Source organism: Nuphar pumila, chromosome 2 (genome assembly GCF_984573655.1).
Source record: "Nuphar pumila chromosome 2, dmNupPumi1.hap1.1, whole genome shotgun sequence".
In the NCBI taxonomy this organism is placed as follows: Eukaryota; Viridiplantae; Streptophyta; class Magnoliopsida; order Nymphaeales; family Nymphaeaceae; genus Nuphar; species Nuphar pumila.
The window spans coordinates 95,078,438-95,096,560 of NC_143250.1; the positions used below are offsets into that span (position 1 = coordinate 95,078,438).

The 18,123-nt window shown below is 38.8% G+C and overlaps 1 protein-coding gene across 1 annotated transcript in view; it reads left to right on the forward strand.

The window, feature by feature from the left end:
* The window catches only part of LOC149846215 (kinesin-like protein KIN-13A), a 68,748-nt gene that overhangs the window by 48,152 nt on the left and 2,473 nt on the right, over positions 1-18,123 (forward strand). The window contains exons 6-10 of the mRNA XM_089996254.1: positions 12,202-12,279; positions 12,930-13,011; positions 13,660-13,822; positions 17,227-17,523; positions 17,827-18,045. Of these exons, the coding sequence (XP_089852380.1) occupies positions 12,202-12,279; positions 12,930-13,011; positions 13,660-13,822; positions 17,227-17,523; positions 17,827-18,045 (839 nt within the window). The remainder of the gene's footprint in view (positions 1-12,201; positions 12,280-12,929; positions 13,012-13,659; positions 13,823-17,226; positions 17,524-17,826; positions 18,046-18,123) is intronic.

Genomic DNA, 18,123 nt, shown 5'->3' on the forward strand with positions numbered 1-18,123 from the left:
ATTGTGATTTATAGTGCGTCTTTGTTTGCTCATTTGAGTCATCTGCATCAGGTCTTAGAGATTTTAAGAAGGGAAAAGTTGTATGTCAATGCCAAAAAGTGTGAGTTTATGACGTCAAGTGTCGTATTTTTGGGTTTTATTGTGTCGTCTGATGGGGTTAAGGTGGATCCCGCTAAAGTCCGTGCGATCGTGGAATGGCCTATCCCAAAGACTATAGGAGAAATCCGTAGTTTTCATGGGTTAACCACTTTCTACCGTCATTTTGTGAGAAACTTCAGCACCCTCATGCCCCCCATCACGGAGTGCTTAAAGGGTACTAGTTTTCATTGGACATTTGCCGCGAGAAAGGCCTTCACGCTGATCAAAGAAAAAATGACTAGTGCCCCCATCTTAGCCCTTCCTGATTTTAGCGCAGTCTTTGAGGTTGAGTACGATGCCTCTAAAGTGGGAATTGGTGCAGTCTTGAGTCAGAACCGCAGACCCAGTGCTTTCTTTAGTAAAAAGCTGACTCAAGTCAGGTGCCAGTACTCCACTTATGATGTTGAGTTTTATGCCGTGGTACAAGCCCTTCGTTATTGGAGGCATTATCTTATTTATAAGGAGTTTGTCTTGTTAAAATATGTAATCTCATATAATATCTCATGTAATCTCATAGACATGTAATGTTTTATCTCCTTTCTAGTTAGGATTTTTTGTTTAATTAATTCTAGTTAAAATACAACTAGAATTAGCCAAACCAGTCCATCATTGGACTGATTTGGTCTTTACCTTTTTAACTAGTCAAAAAGGTACCTTTTTAACTAGTCAAAAAGGTACCTTTTTGACCAAGTCAAAAAGGTAAATCCAAAAAGAGCTGTTGGACTCCCCAACAACTCTATTAGAGCCGTTGGAGAGTCCAACAACTCTCTTAAGGCTTCTCTCTACCTCTCTATAAATATGGGGCTATTCCCCTTGTAAAGACTTACTCTTGTTTTGGGTTTTTATCTCAAATCAATAAAATTGTTTATTTTTCATTTTTATACCTGTTTCGGGTTTTGTGTATTCTTAAGTTCTCTTTGTGAACCTTTGTTGTTCTTATGGTGTATTTGTGAGAACTTGTTGAGAGACATTTGTTGTAGCGTATTTTTCACTTTCTTACATGATATCAAAGCAAGGTCGGTGGAGGTGTATTGGGAAGCGTGCCATGCAACTACTCTTCAAGAAAGTGAAGTCTCTTTGAAGGAGTGCTCGTGTGTAGCCTTGAAGGGCGTGGAAGGCTACTTATTTTTTATCTTTGTGGTTAAAATATTCCTCTTCCCACTTGTTTTTCTTCTTCCCCTCTCATTCCCTAGCTTGTAAAATGGATGACAATGATAATGTCACCATTAAGTCCATAAAACTCAACGATTCAAACTATGTAACATGGGCTTCAATCATGAAGCACCTTATTTGGGGAAAGGGTCTATGGGGCTTAGTTGATGGAACCGATAAGGAACCTAAACTAACGCTCACTAAAGAAGAAAGTGGAAGAGAAGTACCTCTTTCGGAGGTGGAAAAAACTTAGGCCATCTCCACATATGAAAAGGAATGGAAAGAATGGAGAATGGGTCACGCCAAGATCATGTCTTGGCTAATTTCTAATGTAGACATAAAGAAGTGTTCAAGTCTCGCAAAATTTGAACATGCTAATGATGCGTGGGAATATCTTAAGAGAATGTATTCTCTTAAAGATATTGCTCATATATGTAACTTACAAGAAAAGGTTTGGAATATGGTTCAAGGAGAGGGAAGTATTAGAGAATACTACAATAGCTTATCCGAACTATGGGAAGAGTTGGCTCTTCTTGAACCAAAGTGGCATTGTCCACAAGACATTGAGCTTCGCCAAAATCAAGTAAATGCGGAGCATTTTTTTCAATTTATAAATGGGTTGAGACCCGAATTTGAATCAACCAAGTCCGCTCTTCTACATCGGGGAAATGTTCCCTCTATTGAAGATACCATTGAAGAGCTAAGTATGGAAGAAAATAGACTCAAAAAACAAGTCGACAAAAGCGATGATGATACAATTTTAGCTGTATCTAGACCAGGTAATCACATTCGCACATACAAACCTCCACATATTGGGAGAATAAACAATGAAAGGCAAGGAGGCGATTTTGAAAGGAGAAAAGTTATTTGTTATTACTGTCATGAACCCGGACATGTTAAAACTTACTGTCCAAAGTTGAAAAAATCTTATGAGAAGAAGGTAGTTGTTGTTGAATCAAAAGAATCAAATGAGACATCCATTGGAAACATGTCCCTGTCTCAGCCGGTGGAGGCTCTACAACCTCTTCTTAAAGGAACTTCTCCCTCAGCTGGAGTTGCGATCTCTTCTGTTGGCACCTCCGATCCAGGTAAACCCCTATGGCTTCTTGACTTTGGTGCTTCTTTTCACATGACACCAAATTTAAAATTACTGTCGCATTGTTATGACTCAAGTGGATCGAGTGTTTTTACTGCGGATGGAACATCCCTTGAGATAAAAGGAATAGGAAATTTCGAAAATAACTCTCAAAACTCAAAAGGATTTTGTGTTCCAAAGATTAGATATATCCCCAAACTTAATCTAAATCTCTTATCTGTTTCTCAATTAACTGGTCATGGGCGTAATGTTTCCTTCTCTTCTCATGATTGTCAAGTACAAGATCACCAGTCAGGGAAGCTGATTGGAGAAGGCCATAGAGAAGGAGGCTTATATTACATGGATTTTTTGGAATTACCCAAGAAAACATTATGTTGCAATGTTCAAAAAGTAGGCTTGGATCTTTTACACCAAAGATTTGGTCACCCTTGTATATCCAAGCTTCAGTACTTTCCAAACATGAAAAAAATTTGTAATTTTGAAACTTTCACTTGTGAAAAATGTATTCTTGGAAAAATGAAACGACTAGCATTTCAAGAAAGAACTTTTGTCTCCACTCGACCCCTTGAATTAATTCACTCTGATGTTTGGGGTTCTGCACCAGTTACGTCAAAAGGTGGGTTTTTATACTATGTAATTTTCGTGGGTGACTTTACACGATATACCTGGATTTACTTTCTCAAACACAAATTTGAAGTGTTCTCTTTTTTTCAAATATTTCATAATATGGTCAAAAATCAATTTAAGAATGATATTTTAATATTTCACACTGATTGAGGGGGACAATTTTTATCAACTGAATTTAAAGAATATTTGAACTCACATGGAATTTCACACCAAAAATCTTGTCCTTATACCCCTCAACAAAATGGGTTAGCTGAGAGAAAACACAGACACATTATAGAAACAACTAGAACACTACTTATCACACATCAAGTTCCTAAAGTTTTTTAGGCCGAAGCTATTTTAACTGTTGTGTATCTTATTAATTGGATGCCCTCATCCTCAATAAATAATATTTCTCCTACTGAAAAGCTTTATAAACAAAAACCTGATTATTCTAGACTGAGGGTGTTTAGGTGCAAGTGCTTTGTTTTTACAGATAAGAATAATAAATTCTCTCCTCGTGCTATACCCTGTACTTTTTTAGGATATGCAAATAATAAAAAAGGATACAGATGTTTTGACCCTAAAAACAACAAGTTATACGTTTCAAGGAATGTATCCTTTCTAGAAAATGAAAGTTTTTTTGAAAACAAAAATTCTACTGAAATAGATGAGTATTTCTTCTTGTTGGATCTAGTTCCAAAGGATAGTGAAAGAGAAATTGATCTAGATGATTAGATGGATGTGATTGATTCTGATCCTCATAGAAATAGTCAAGATTGTATTCATACTCTAGACGAGGAAATTTAGAAAGACAGTGTGCCCTGAATAAATACACAAGGGAACATGAATCTTCCTCTTCATCTAGAAAATCCACTAGGATCTCGAGGGTTCCTGCAAAGTTTGTGTCATATCAGTCTTTTTCACCAAAACATCAAGCCTTTATTGCTCTAATTCATTTCTATGAAGAACCTCCCAGTTATGATATAGCCAAGGATCAACCAGAATGGGTCAAGGCTATGAAAGTCGAATTAGAAGCCTTAGAAAAAGCAAATACTTGGACCATTCAAGACCATCCTCCAAACAACAAGAAACCTATTGGTTGTCGTTGGGTGTACAAGGTGAAAACCAAGAGTGATGGCACTCTTGAAAGATTCAAGGCCCGGTTGGTGGCAAAAGGCTATTCCCAAGAATATGGAATAGACTATGAAGAGACCTTTGCCCCAGTAGCTAGAATGACCACTGTTAGAATCCTTGGTGTCTTGGCGATGTAAGAAGCAACAAAAGGTCTTTCTCTCATCAACTGAAGCTGAATATAGGGCAATGACTACAACTACTATGGAATTAGTCTGGCTTCGACGTCTACTTTCCGATATGGGAGTTGAAAGTCCAAAAGCATCAAATCTATGTTGTGACAACAAGAGCTCTATCTATATTGCAAGCAATCGAACATTTAATGAACGCACCAAGCCTCTCGCTGCTCCTAGGTTTCACTTTCTCTTAGGCAAACTTTCGGTTATCCAACCGTAAGTTTGAGTGGGAGTGTTAAAATATGTAATCTCATATAATATCTCATATGTAATCTCATAGTCATGTAATGTTTTATCTTTTTTCTAGTTAGGATTTTTTGTTTAATTAATTCTAGTTAAAATACAACTAGAATTAGCCAAACCAGTCCATCATTGGACTGATTTGGCCTTTACCTTTTTGACCAAGTCAAAAAGGTAAATCCAAAAAGAGTTGTTGGACTCCCCAACAGCTCTATTAGAGCCGTTGGAGAGTCCAACAACTCTCTTAAGGCTTCTCTCTACCTCTCTATAAATATGGGGCTATTCCCCTTGTAAAGACTTACTCTTGTTTTGGGTTTTTATCTCAAATCAATAAAATTGTTTATTTTTCATTTTTATACCCGTTTCGGGTTGTGTGTATTCTTAAGTTCTCTTTGTGAGAACTTGTTGAGAGACATTTGTTGTAGCGTATTTTTCACTTTCTTAGATGTCTTGTATACGGATCATGAGGCGTTAAAATATTTGAATAGTCAAAAGAAGTTGAGTGTCCGTCATGCCAAGTGGGTTAGTTTCTTGCAAGAGTACACGTTCACTATTCGCCATCAGGCAGGTACTCTCAACAAGGTAGCTGACGCACTTAGCCGGAAGAATAGTCTTTTGATGACTATGTCAGTGCAGGTCATTGCGTTCGAGCAGTGCAAAGAGTTGTACCCAACGAACCCTGACTTCCAATAGGTCTGGGAGGGGTGCCTCTCCCTTGATCGCACAACTGACCCACGGTTCAGTATACATAATGGCTATCTCTTTCGATGTAACAAGTTATGTGTGCCTGCTTTCTCTCTTAAACTCCAATTGATTTTCGAGTTACATGAAGGGGGACTAGCTGGGTATTTTGGACATGATAAGACGTTCACTCTGTTAGATGAACGCTACTTTTGGCCAAAAATGCGCAAAGATGTTGTCAAGTTTGTCCAAAGTTGTCGAGTGTGTCAAGTGTTCAAGGGTCGACGTTAGAATAGTGGCATGTATACTCCGCTGCCCATCCCTGAGCGGCCTTGGGAACATGTGTCCATGGATTTTATTGTGGGTCTTCCCAAAACCTCGCGTCGTTTTGATTCTATCTTAGTTGTGGTTGACCGATTTTCCAAGATGGCTATGTTTGTCCCTTATAAGCGAACCACCGATGCCTCGTTAGTAGCCTCGTACTACTTCAAGGACGTTGGCTGCTTCCATGGTTTGCCTCACACGATCACTTCAGATCGTGACACTTGCTTTATGAGCCATTTTTGGAAATCGTTATGGGCCTTATTGAAAACCAAGCTCCTGTTCAGCAATGCATACCACCCACAAACCGATGGTCAAACTGAAGTCGTGAACCACATCCTAGGAAACTTGCTAAGGAGTTTGGTTAGAGAGAATGTCAAAATATGGGACCTAGTCTTGCCGCAAGCCGAGTTTGCATATAACAGTTCCGTCAATAGGTCCATGGGCAAGTCTCCTTTTCAGGTAGTTTATGGGTGGTCACCAACCTATGTAGTAGATCTAGCACCTGTGTCCAGTCCTGCTCTCCCAGCCCCAGCCCCAGACTTATTTGATGCAATTGAGTACATGCGTGATATCCACAGATAGGTCCGAGCCAAACTTGTTGAAAGCTACGAAGCCTACAAAGCTTTGGTAGACCAAGGTCGTCGAGATGTCCAGTTCCAAGTCGGTCAGTTAGTATGGGTTTACCTGCGTCCTGAGCGTTTTCCAGTGGGTACTTATGGCAAGTTGAGCCCTAAGAAATATGGCCCTTTCAAGATCCTCCGGCGATTGGGCCCGAATGCCTACCTCCTTGAACTGCCTGAAGATTGACATGTTTCGCCTATCTTCAATGTGTCTGATCTATATGCTTACTGTGGAGACAACAAGTCGTCAGAGCCGACTTCTTCCGAACCAGAGGAGAATGATGCAGAGCAGGACCAGATCGGGCCTGTACCGCGTGACCTAGGCACGGCCAGGGAACCCGACCCACAGGGGATGGACGATTGGAGCCAGGAGCTGGGTCCGATCGCAGGTAAGGTGATCCGATGCAGGGACGTGACCCTGCGCACCTACTCCAGACGAGGGAAGGCCCAGATCGTCCCAAATCTATCTGCAGAATAAGGACGCCTCGGGTCCAGGAGCGGACCCGAGACCCGGGTCCACTTGCAGCCTTTAAGTAGGCCATTTAGGGTTGCGTGCGGCAGAGAACATATTGAGAGCCTTCTTTTTTTTTGTTCAGTTTTGCAACAGTCCTTTGTTTTTTTTCATTGCTTCCTTTCTTTCCTATTGTTTATTCCCATTACTTGTTCAAGTTTCACGTCAGTTTTGGCAGCAACCTTTTGGATATCTGCATTTATGTTATTTGTCTTGTTGGCCAGTCGCTACAACAGTTTTTTCATTTTTCTTGCTAGTTACGTTCTCTTGATTCAATGTAGCCTTTCTCAATCATTAATAAGCTATTGATCGGATTGATTGATTCGATTCCTTGCGTCAACATTTCCATTAAGTCATTTGATGTTGCACAACTATTCGTGCATTCGAGAATCAACATCAACGTCAGCCCAACATCGGAACAACGTCCATTCCCTCGCTGCAATCACGATCATCAAGTCGGCATCCTTTACGTGAAGGATTTTTCGGCTTCCTCACTGCATCACATACATACTAATTTGCATCTTGTTCTGCATATCCAGTGGGTTGTTCCATATAAACTTCTTCTTTTAGGTCCCCATGCAAAAAGATATTTTTGACATCTAGCTGGTTTAATGTCCATCCATGTTCAATAGCTAGACTCAATACAATACGAATGGTCCCCATCTTAACAACAGGGCTGCAGGTTTCATCGAAGTCTTGTCCTTGTTCTTGTGTGAACCCTTTGGCTATAAGTATAGCTTTATACCTTTCGATGCTCTCGTCTGGTTTATATTTTATCTTGTACACCCACTTGGACCCAACCACATTTTTATTTAGTGGTCTAGGCACAACTTCCCATGTACCACATTCATGTAAGGCTTCTATTTCCTCATTCATCGCTTCAACCCATTTTCTAGAGTTTGCAGCTTGATAAAATGTGAGAGGCTCATCCTCTTTATTTACGGACGTTATGAATAGTTGAAAATCCAAAGAAAAATTCTTATAGCTCACCCACTTTTCAAGTGGATGTCGGGTCTGAGTAGATCTTCTAACTTCCAACGTCTGTGCAATAGAGGTAGGAGAACCAATGTCTGTGCAAGGAATAGATGGAGGTTCCTTCTCTCGCCGGGTGTAGACAACACCCTTGTACCTCCATGATTTCAAATTTTGGGTAGCAACCTCCTCTGGTTGAAGTGCATCTGCTGATTCTTCACACGTCTCTTTTTTATTGCAATCTGTAGGGCAACCATCGCTACTATTGGAGAAGAGTTCTGAATTTAACCATGGATAGTACACCTCAACATTGGGACTTGTAATGTAGGCTGGTTATCAAAATTCATCTCGTCAAAAACAACATTTCTCGATATTTTGACTCGTTTGTTCAATAAACCATAGCACCTATAACCCTTGTAGTCTTCAACATATCCCACAAACCTACACTTCAAGGCTTTGTCTTGAAACTTATATCTCAATGAGCTGTCAATGTGAACATAGCAAACAGACCTAAAAACACGCAATTCGTGATAATCGGGATGTATACCAAATAGAGAGAAATATGGTGACCTGTTTTCTAAAATGGTCATGGGCAGCCGATTTATCACATGGACGGTGGAGTGAAAAGCTTCTGTCCATAGGGTGATAGGGAGATTACTGCCATGCATCATGCTCATTGCACTCTCAACAATATGTCGACGCTTCCTCTTAGGAATCCCATTTTGTTGAAGTGTATGTGGACAAGACACTCTTCTCTTTATTCCGTTATGTTGAAGGAAATTAACAAAGTCACTAGAAGAGAATTCTCCTCCTCCATCACATTGGAAATTGAAAATGTTTGTAGAGAAATGATTTTTGACAAAAGAATGAAATTTTTGAAACAACCCAAAAACTTCTGATTTGTGTTTCATGAAAAATATCCAAGTATAGCATGAATAACTATCAATGAAAATAAGGTAATATCTATTACCTGAAACAGAAGCAATTGGTATAGGGCCCCAAACATCAAAACATATGACATCAAAGGGCCTTGAAGCTCTCTTATTAATTGAATTGAAAGGCAAAACATGACTCCTACATAAATGACAACTAGGACACTTTATATCACTTGGTTCTGAACTCAGGCCGGACTTAGAAATGAAATTATTCAAGACAAGTTTTTTCAATAAAATGACGACCACAATGACCCAAACGACTTTGCCAAAGAGTTGACTTATTACATTTAGAGACAACACACATTCGAAAGAGACCAATGATGGACACTGATGAGGCTTCAAGGATGAACGCGTAGAATAAGCAGAGGAAGATGAATCTTCTTGGAAGATGTACATGTTGCCTCTTCTCTTTCCCTCAACGAATGTCTCCCTCGTGCGAAGATCCTTGACATAAACAGAAGAGAGAGTAAATTCAACTAAGGCATTAACATCATCAACAAGTTTTGAGACAAACACGATGTTCTTCTGAATATTAGGAGCATGAAGAACATTTGAAAGATTAAGAGGAGACTTAGACATGGGTATAATGACATTTCTAATGTGTGAGATGGAGTGATGAGAGCCATCTCCTGTGACTATGTTATTTTTACAACATAAGGAGTAAGATTCAAGAGCTTACCCGCATCACCCGTGACGTGAGTCGCTACTCCAGAGTCGACGTACCAAACACCTTTATTATTTTGCTTCATATTCAATCCTGCCAAGGCCGCTAATAACAACTCTTTTACTTCTCCTCCACCCCTCTTAGCTTCTGTTTGTGAGGGTTTTCCCTTATTTTGAGGATTGTACCAACAATTTGCTTTAATATGTCTTCTTTTATTGCATAGAAAACAAGTAGCAATGGGCTTTTGACCCCGTATATTTGGCGCTGGAAGTAGCCCGCGATTCCCAGAAATATTTCTCCCTTGTCCCCCTCTTCCTCTACCATAAGTTAGTCCCGTGCTCAACACATCTTGAGTCCCTGACTGCACATAAGTGTCCTCAAAAAACCCTTTCAGGGTCATCTCATACTGGAGTAGCTTTGCACGCAGATCTTCGAATTTTGGAAGTTCTGGGAGACACAATAAAGAGGTTGCCAGAACATGATAATCCGGCCCCAATCCACTCGAGGTCTGTTGTACTTTATCTTTATCACTGACAAGACATCCCACAATAAGCAGCTGATCTGTGATGCCTTTTATCTTATTCAAGTACTCCATAATGGACATCGAATCTTTCTTCAACATTTGAAATTCTCCTTTGAGAAACACGATCCTCGCCTCAGAGATATGTGAATATGTTTGAACTAGCTTGTCCTACAGCTTTTTGGCTGAACAATCATCGAAAATAGCCACAAGAACTTTTTTAGAGAGTGTAGAGGTGATGTATGCCACTAATGCTTGATCTCTTTTCACCCAAGCAACATAATCTGGATTTCTGACAAGAACAATAGATGACGCCCCTTTATCATCCTTCTTTTCTTGCGAAAATGAACTTTGGAGGGGTTGAGATTGATCCATCCAGATAACCAGAGAGATCTTGGCTCCTTATAAAAGGAACGATCTGTCTTTTCAAGGTCAAGAAGTTAGAATTATTTAGCTTTTCAGAGACCAATTGACTAAGAAAATTAGAAGAAAGGCCTGAATGTGGAAAAGATGAATCCATTCGAAAGAAGAAAAAAATTTTCTGGACCAAAATTTTGCTTACAAAGAAATCAGCCACTCGAATATTCTGTCCTTTTTTTTCAGGAAATTATGACAAAAAAATTATATTCGTGTGTGATCAGAAAACATTAAGAAAAAAATCTGATAAAAAACTGAATCAACGCAAAATTCATTCCAGATTAAGCAAAAACGTGAAACAAAGATATGAATATTTAGAGATGAACGATTTTGTAAATTGAGGCAGCACAAGAATTAATTCTGGAGAACCGATTATTCAGATCAACAATAGAGAAGAGATGGACGTCTTTTCACGTCGAGAAACCAAAAAAAAAACGAGAATCCTTTTTGGGTTAACAAAAAAAGGTTTTAGATTGGCGGCAGCCTCTTAGAATCGATCAGTCGATTCTAAACTTATAGAGAGAAGAAAAGAAATCTATGTAGCCTAAAGAAGAGGGTCAGATTTGAGGAAGGAGACAGATGGGTGTTGACGTCCTTACCAGACGGAAAACCAGAAAAGAAGTAAGAAGTTGCAGAAATTCGATCCTAAAAAAAGAGGGAATCAAAAAAGGAATCCGATCCTAAAGAAGAGGATCAGATTTGAGAAAGAAGAAGACAGATGGGATGTTGACGTCCTTACCTGACCGAAAATTAGAAATAAGAAGAGAAGGAAGAAGATGCAGAAATCAAGATTTGAAGGACACATTTTCTTGACTTGAAGGTTCAGATCATCTCCTTGGTCATTCCTTTTGAAAAATAGTCTCAGGCCTAGTTTTAACGCTGCTTTGACACCATGTTAAAACATGATGACCTCCACGTTCACCTGCTCAAGAAGAAAGAAGAACAATACAGAAGGAAAGGGCAGCAGGATTTCACGTCTGAAAATCTCAGCGTGTTTTCCATAGTATTCGGTTATAAGTATAGAACTAATACAATTTTAGGGTACAAAAATACCCTCTAATAAGAAGGAGAAATACAACATTTTACATTTGGATCCTGATCCGATCTGGTACAAAAATCAGATCCGGAACATAAGTAGGGTCTGGTTCTGCGCAAACCCGACTTGGATCCAAGACCCAATAATGACTTATTTTCACCATGAACCTATGGTTCACAATTTTAACTGTGTAACTAAGTAAAGCATGGTACTACATAAGTGGACTAATCACTTAATGTCATGGACATGACAGGGTAACAATCCTATTTCCCTGGTGTTGGAAGTTTTGGATATCCAGATCTTGACTTGTTGCGGGCTATATAACACAGACTCTTCTAACAGGGAAACGCACCTGCATTGCACGTGCACCAATGCGGGTGAGACACTTGGACACGGTTTCCTTTGTGTCAGGTGAAGTCAACCACACTGAGGTCCATTTCTGTCCAAAAGTAGATTTGGTTAACCCAAACCAAGTTCTGTTTTATCTATACACACACACACACACACACACACACACACATCCGTACCCGTATCCGCATCCACACCTGCACCTATGTGACATGGGTTTAGGGGTATCTTTGACTGCAGCATGTGTTTCTGCAACTAATGGGTGCAAAAACTGTAAAATGAATCTCAATAGAGTCTGATGCTTTCAATGGTTGAATGCTTGCGCTCATCAATATATGTTCATTATGCTTTTTACTTTCAGTTGGCAGTACTTAATTTTATTCATTCTTATGTGGACGATATATTAAAAAGCTTTACACTTTTAGTTTTGAAAGTTCTGGAATCCTCATTGTGCAGCCATTGATCATGCCTGTCACTATGGCCTTTGATTCTTGCAACTCTTTGCTATGGTATTAAGAAAGTGAATCTTGAATGGGGTGGAAATGATGGTGGCATAGCCATATGATTTGCAAATATCTAATTATTCTTTTCCTCGGTATGAAGTACTGACTACTGTTGTTAATATCAAAAGGTGGACTTGACAGCATATGTGGAGAAGCATGAATTTTGTTTTGATGCGGTTTTGAATGAGTGTGTAACTAATGATGAGGTAAGGTCCAGTTTCTAAAGGTTTTTGGCACGCTAGATCTTTGGGTGTGGACGTGTCTGTCTCTGTCATTACAATTTTGTTTGATATTTATTCCTATCTCTGCAGCACTGTCACCAATATCGCTGATATTTTGAAAATATCGCGATATTATCAGCAAATCCATGTCGGCTGATAATATCGGCAAAATATGGCCAGGAACAAAAATATTGTGATATTAAAGCAAAATTTATGAAAAAATCTTATTACATATATTTTAAGCCCAATTTTTATATATTTTTAGTTTGTTTTTTATTTTAAAAGCTTTTCAAAGTATTTCCTTATATTCTTTCCAAAAATGCCTATTATTTTCTTATATTTCTTATTATTTTTAATGTTTTTTGTATTTTTAAAACTTCCAAGATTTTTTCACCAACTTTGAAATACCCTCGCTGAAAAAATATCTTGAACAATATAGTTGACTATGCTCTGCAGCTCTGCCTTCCCTGTTATTCCCCTGCCCTCCTAATGCCTTGTCTTCTTTGGAGTTTGCATGGTCTGGTTGCTTTGTTGTTGGTCTCACAGTCATCCTGAATTTTAACCTGCCTCTGTACTTCTGTGTGAAGGTCTGCACGTTTATTGATGTTTGAGTCTCTTTGACTTTTGATTGGCAGGTATATCGTGTTACAGTGGAGCCGATCATCCCCACTATTTTTGAACGTACAAAAGCAACATGCTTTGCGTATGGTCAAACAGGTAAACAAAGAGTTGGAGTTATCCTAAATATTGTTGTATTGCATTTTTGAGTTATGTGTGCAGTGTGTTTTGTAGAAGTTGAATATTTTATCTGTGCCACAAATCATTGCTGAGCCTTTAATCAAACTTTCCATTTTTTAAGAAGAGATATTTCCCAGTGTTGTGAGAGGCGTACGCCTCAGTACCTGAAGCGTACACCTCAGAGGCGAGGCGCACGCTCAAGGTACTGAGGCGTTGCTGTGATACGCCCCTCATCAACCTCCGACCAGTTGTGACCACCGACCACCGGAGTTGCTGTGCTGCAGCTGCTGCTCAGTCTTCTCCGACCACCGGACGACCGACATATCCCTCGCTTCTGTACCAGCTGGGCGGGTGGTCCTTCTCTTACTGTCTCCCCTCCCACCGCTTCACTTCCATTCCAGTTGTGAGAGGCGTACGCCTCAGAGGCGAAGCGCAGGCTCAACGCCTCGCTTCGCCTCATCGCATTTAACAACCTTGATATTTCCTCATTTTTTACTTATTTGTTTGAACTTTATCATGTCATGGTAAACATTTATATAGACATTGGCTATCCTTCATTGGAATATATTTTTTCTTCTCCAATTGTTTGCAGTATGACATGTCAAATGCTTTCCTTTTTCTCTCCAGGTAGTGGTAAGACATTCACTATGCAACCTTTGCCTCTTAAAGCTTCTGAGGATATTGTTAGATTATTGCATCAGCCTGTGTACCGTAATCAGCAGTTCAGATTGTGGCTCAGTTTCTTTGAAATTTATGGTGGAAAACTCTATGATCTTCTTAGTGATAGAAGGTTAGCGTTTTGGCTGCATTATTTTGGAAATAATGCACTATTTGCTTAGTTTTCTGATAAATTTGCTATTTAGGTGCAATTTATATTTTGCAGTGCATTTTTATGGTCAGAACTTTGTTGGTACTACTATTGCTAGTACTGCTGCTGCTGGTAGTGGTACTGTTGCTACTGCTAGCCATAACAATAGTCCCATGTCAATCTCTTAGGCCCTGTTTGGATGACAAGGGCAAAACTTAGTTTTTGGCAAAACCATCCTTTTAAGGTTGTTTGGGTGATGAAAAACTTGGTTTTCAGGTTTTTGGTCACCAAAAACTAAAAAAAAAGGAAAATAATGCCAGCCATTTTGTGGCCAGCCACCAAACGGGAAATGGTTGGGCCCATGTCACCCTTGGTGGGTGGAACCAGCTTGGCCGTTTTTCACCTAGTGGCTTGCCGGAAAATGGTTAGCTAGCCCAAAACTAAAAAAACAAATAAAAAGAAATACGGTTAGCCATTTTTCGGCCAGCCATCAGTAGAAAATGGCTGGCCATGCCCAAAAGTTGAAAAAAAGAGAAGCATGGTCGTCCATTTTCCAGCTAGCCATCAGCCTAAAATGGTTGGCTGGTCATAAGATTAAAAAAAAAAAGGCAACCAGATTTCGACCGGAATAAAAAAAGGTTGGAGAGAAGGGGTCACATGGTGGGAGGCTATGTCACAGGGACACGCCTCTCAAGGGGAAAATTGCATGTCGGTACGACACGACACGGATCCGAACACGGAATTTAGTGCAATCTATGTAGTTAAAAATTAAAAGCACTAGGCGGTAGACCCTTAAAAAGATGAGTTGAGGACTAGGCGAGACTAATCAGACTGGTCGGTACCCAATTAAAATATAAAAAAGTATAAAAAATATACATAAAAACATGTTTAATTCTTTTAGTAATAAGTTTTTTGCATCACACAAGTATGAAAGTACACATGCTTTTACAAAATATATTAAAATACATCATACATACATATATATAACTATACACACATATATATAATTATTCATAACATATTAAGTATAATCAATAAAATATGCTTTCAGCCTTTCACGGAAGCATAATAACACATACATATATAAATAGCATATTACATAATCCATAATTCTAAACATGCTTTCAGCTTTTTATAGAAAAGTTCATCAAAAACAAAGTAACACACAAAAATATAAAATACATAATCAATTACAATTGTGCATGCTTCAACATTTCATAGAAAAAAAACTGAAAGCAAAGTAACAGACATATATAATTATATATATATACAAAAATAACAAAATATATATAATAATAATAGATGATTGAACTTCCCTCTCGCCTAGGCAGGGCAGCTTAGTCGACGACTAGGTGCCCTAGTCGGCAAAATTGGTTCCTTTTAAGGTACCCACCTAGGAATTGTCTAGGCGTTTTACTTATGCCTAGGTCAACTAGGTGGTCTAGTCGGTGCCTAGTCAGCGCTTTTAACTGCATAAGGTGTGATTCACGTAGGACACGGTCAACACCGTGTCTGCCACTGCAACACAATATATGTGTTATATATATATATATATATTCTGTTTTATCCAAAATACCCGATAGGGGTATTTTGGTCTTTTCACATGTAATATAAGTTGTTTAAAGAAACACGAATAAGAAGAAAAACAAAGGAAGAAGGAAAAAAGAAAAGAGAAGAAGGAAAAATCAGTAAGAAGAAAAAAAGTAAAAAAGAAGGAAAAACATGAAGGAAAAAATAGAAAAAAAGAAGAAAAAGGGTATTTCTTTTACTTTTTGGTAAAATTTATATTTTTAAAGGCTAAGATATGTCAATTGGGTACGGGTACAGAGGGTACAATATATATATATATATATATATATATATATATATATATAGAGAGAGAGAGAGAGAGAGAGGAAAGAGTTTGGGTCTGGATCCACATATAATCCATACCCAAACTCTTTCCTCTCTCTCTTTATATATAATTCCCCTCTCTCTCTCTCTCTCTCTATATATATATATATATATATATATATATACAAGAGAAGGAATTATGAATAATCCCTTTCCTCACCGTCTCTCTCTCTCTCTCTCCACAAAGGAGGGGGGCCAAGTGAGGACCCAGCCCCACCGCCTCTCTCTCTCCTTGTCTACTTCTTTTTCTTTCTCTTCTTTTGTCTTCTTCTTCCTTCTCCTCCTCTTTCCTCTTCTTCTTCCTTCTCCTCTTCTTTCTTCTTCTTCTTCCCTTAAGGGGAAGCTCGCTTCCCATTTAGGAGAAGCACTGCGTTTCGCACTTTCTAAGTGCATTTCGGGGAAGCACGCTTCCCCACTCCTATAGGCGTTTCTGGTAACCTTGGTTTTCACCCTGGTTTTGGGTGTCATCCGATTTCTCAGCCACAAAAATTCCATGTGTGATGGCTTACACATGCACTGCATACAATTTGGTGAATTTCCTATTATGTAAAATCTTATAATCAGAATTTTTTGTTTTCATGCATAATATCGAGTTTGGACAAAATCAAACAAATTAATTTGTTTTTTTATTTACAATCTGAGGGATAACCCAGTGGGATTCAAAACCAAGACCCCTTGGATGTCACATGGATACGGCGGAAGATACGGGGATACAACCATTTTTATGAAGTTTTCAGTGTAACTAATATACAAGGGGATACAAAACGAGAGTCAAAATGGAGTATTCTTGTGGCATAACCTCCTGGTTATGATAGTGCAAGCTAATCATCTAGCTATCTCATTTGACAAAAGAATGATCTTTATCATACTTGTTCTGATTTGTTTTATCCTTGATCTTTCTAAGATGATCAACAGTGCCTCTGATGAATCTTAGGATTAGTAAACACACTCAGTGAGCCAAGTTTGTCTTGGCCAGGCTTGGCTTGTCTTGGTCCAATACAAGCTTGAGCTCAGGTCTAGGCTCACCATGACCCAGAGGTAAAAGTCAGCTTGTTTGGAAAGGAGATAAGCCACTCAAAGTAGCCCACCCCTCTACACAATGTTATGCATTATATAACTCATGAAGTTCTTAATAATGCAATCAAACAATTTTCATGTTTATTCATGGTTGCTTTGCAGAACAAGACAAAGCTGTCTGGTGGCATCTAGTTCCTCAACACACTTTATGCTTAAAAAATTTTAAGCTTTTGCATGATATTATTCTTTCACTTGTCCTTATTTTTTGTCTTTCCTTTGAGCATGTTCAAATCACAAGTTAACAAACATTTGATTTTATTATCCCTGCAGTTTTCTTTCGTAACTACTAGTCTACTAGATATATCTTCTCGGGAAGTGTAGTTAATGTGTATGGTAAATTACTAATGAATTAGTTGAACCCATTAGAATGTGTACACTTTAATACATCTAACTCTTTCCTTGATTCTTTCCTCTAGGAAATTGTGTATGAGAGAAGATGGTCGGCAACAAGTTTGTGTTGTTGGATTGCAGGAATTTGAAGTCTCCGATGTGCAAATTGTTAGAGAATATATTGAGAAAGGGAATGCTGCCAGAAGCACTGGCTCTACAGGCGTCAATGAGGAATCTTCGCGGTCCCATGCTATATTGCAACTGGCAATTAAAAGGCATGGTAATGAATCCAAGGGAGGAAAGCTTGTAGGGAAGATTTCCTTTATTGACCTTGCTGGTAGCGAGCGTGGTGCTGACACGACAGATAATGATCGCCAAACAAGGTGCATGTCCCATATTCCTACTGTGTATTATAAATAAATCAAAAAGTAGTTCCTGAGAAGCATGAGTTTGTCAATGCAATCTATAAGTCTTTGAGAAATATTATGTACTGCATGTTCATCACAGAATGTTAAATTACAATACAATAACTTGTAAGGGTAACCTGTAGAACTGGAACAAACTGTTTGTCACGAACACAGAAATAAGTGGAACATGTTGGGCCATAGGTGAAGAGGGTTGCTAACTGATATGAATATTACTCATCAGATTCATCATCCCACTATATTTTAGTTTTCTCACTGCAGGATTGAAGGAGCAGAGATTAATAAGAGCCTTTTGGCCCTAAAGGAGTGTATTCGTGCACTTGACAATGATCAAATTCATATTCCATTTCGAGGGAGCAAGCTTACGGAAGTGCTTCGTGATTCTTTTGTTGGTAATTCAAGGACTGTAATGATCTCTTGTATATCTCCAAATGCAGGTTCTTGTGAGCACACACTGAATACGCTTCGTTATGCAGATAGGTAGACCATGCTCATTCATGTGGAGAATTGGAGAGCAATTTTACATATTGGTAATCTTTTTGTTTTGTTTTTTTGATG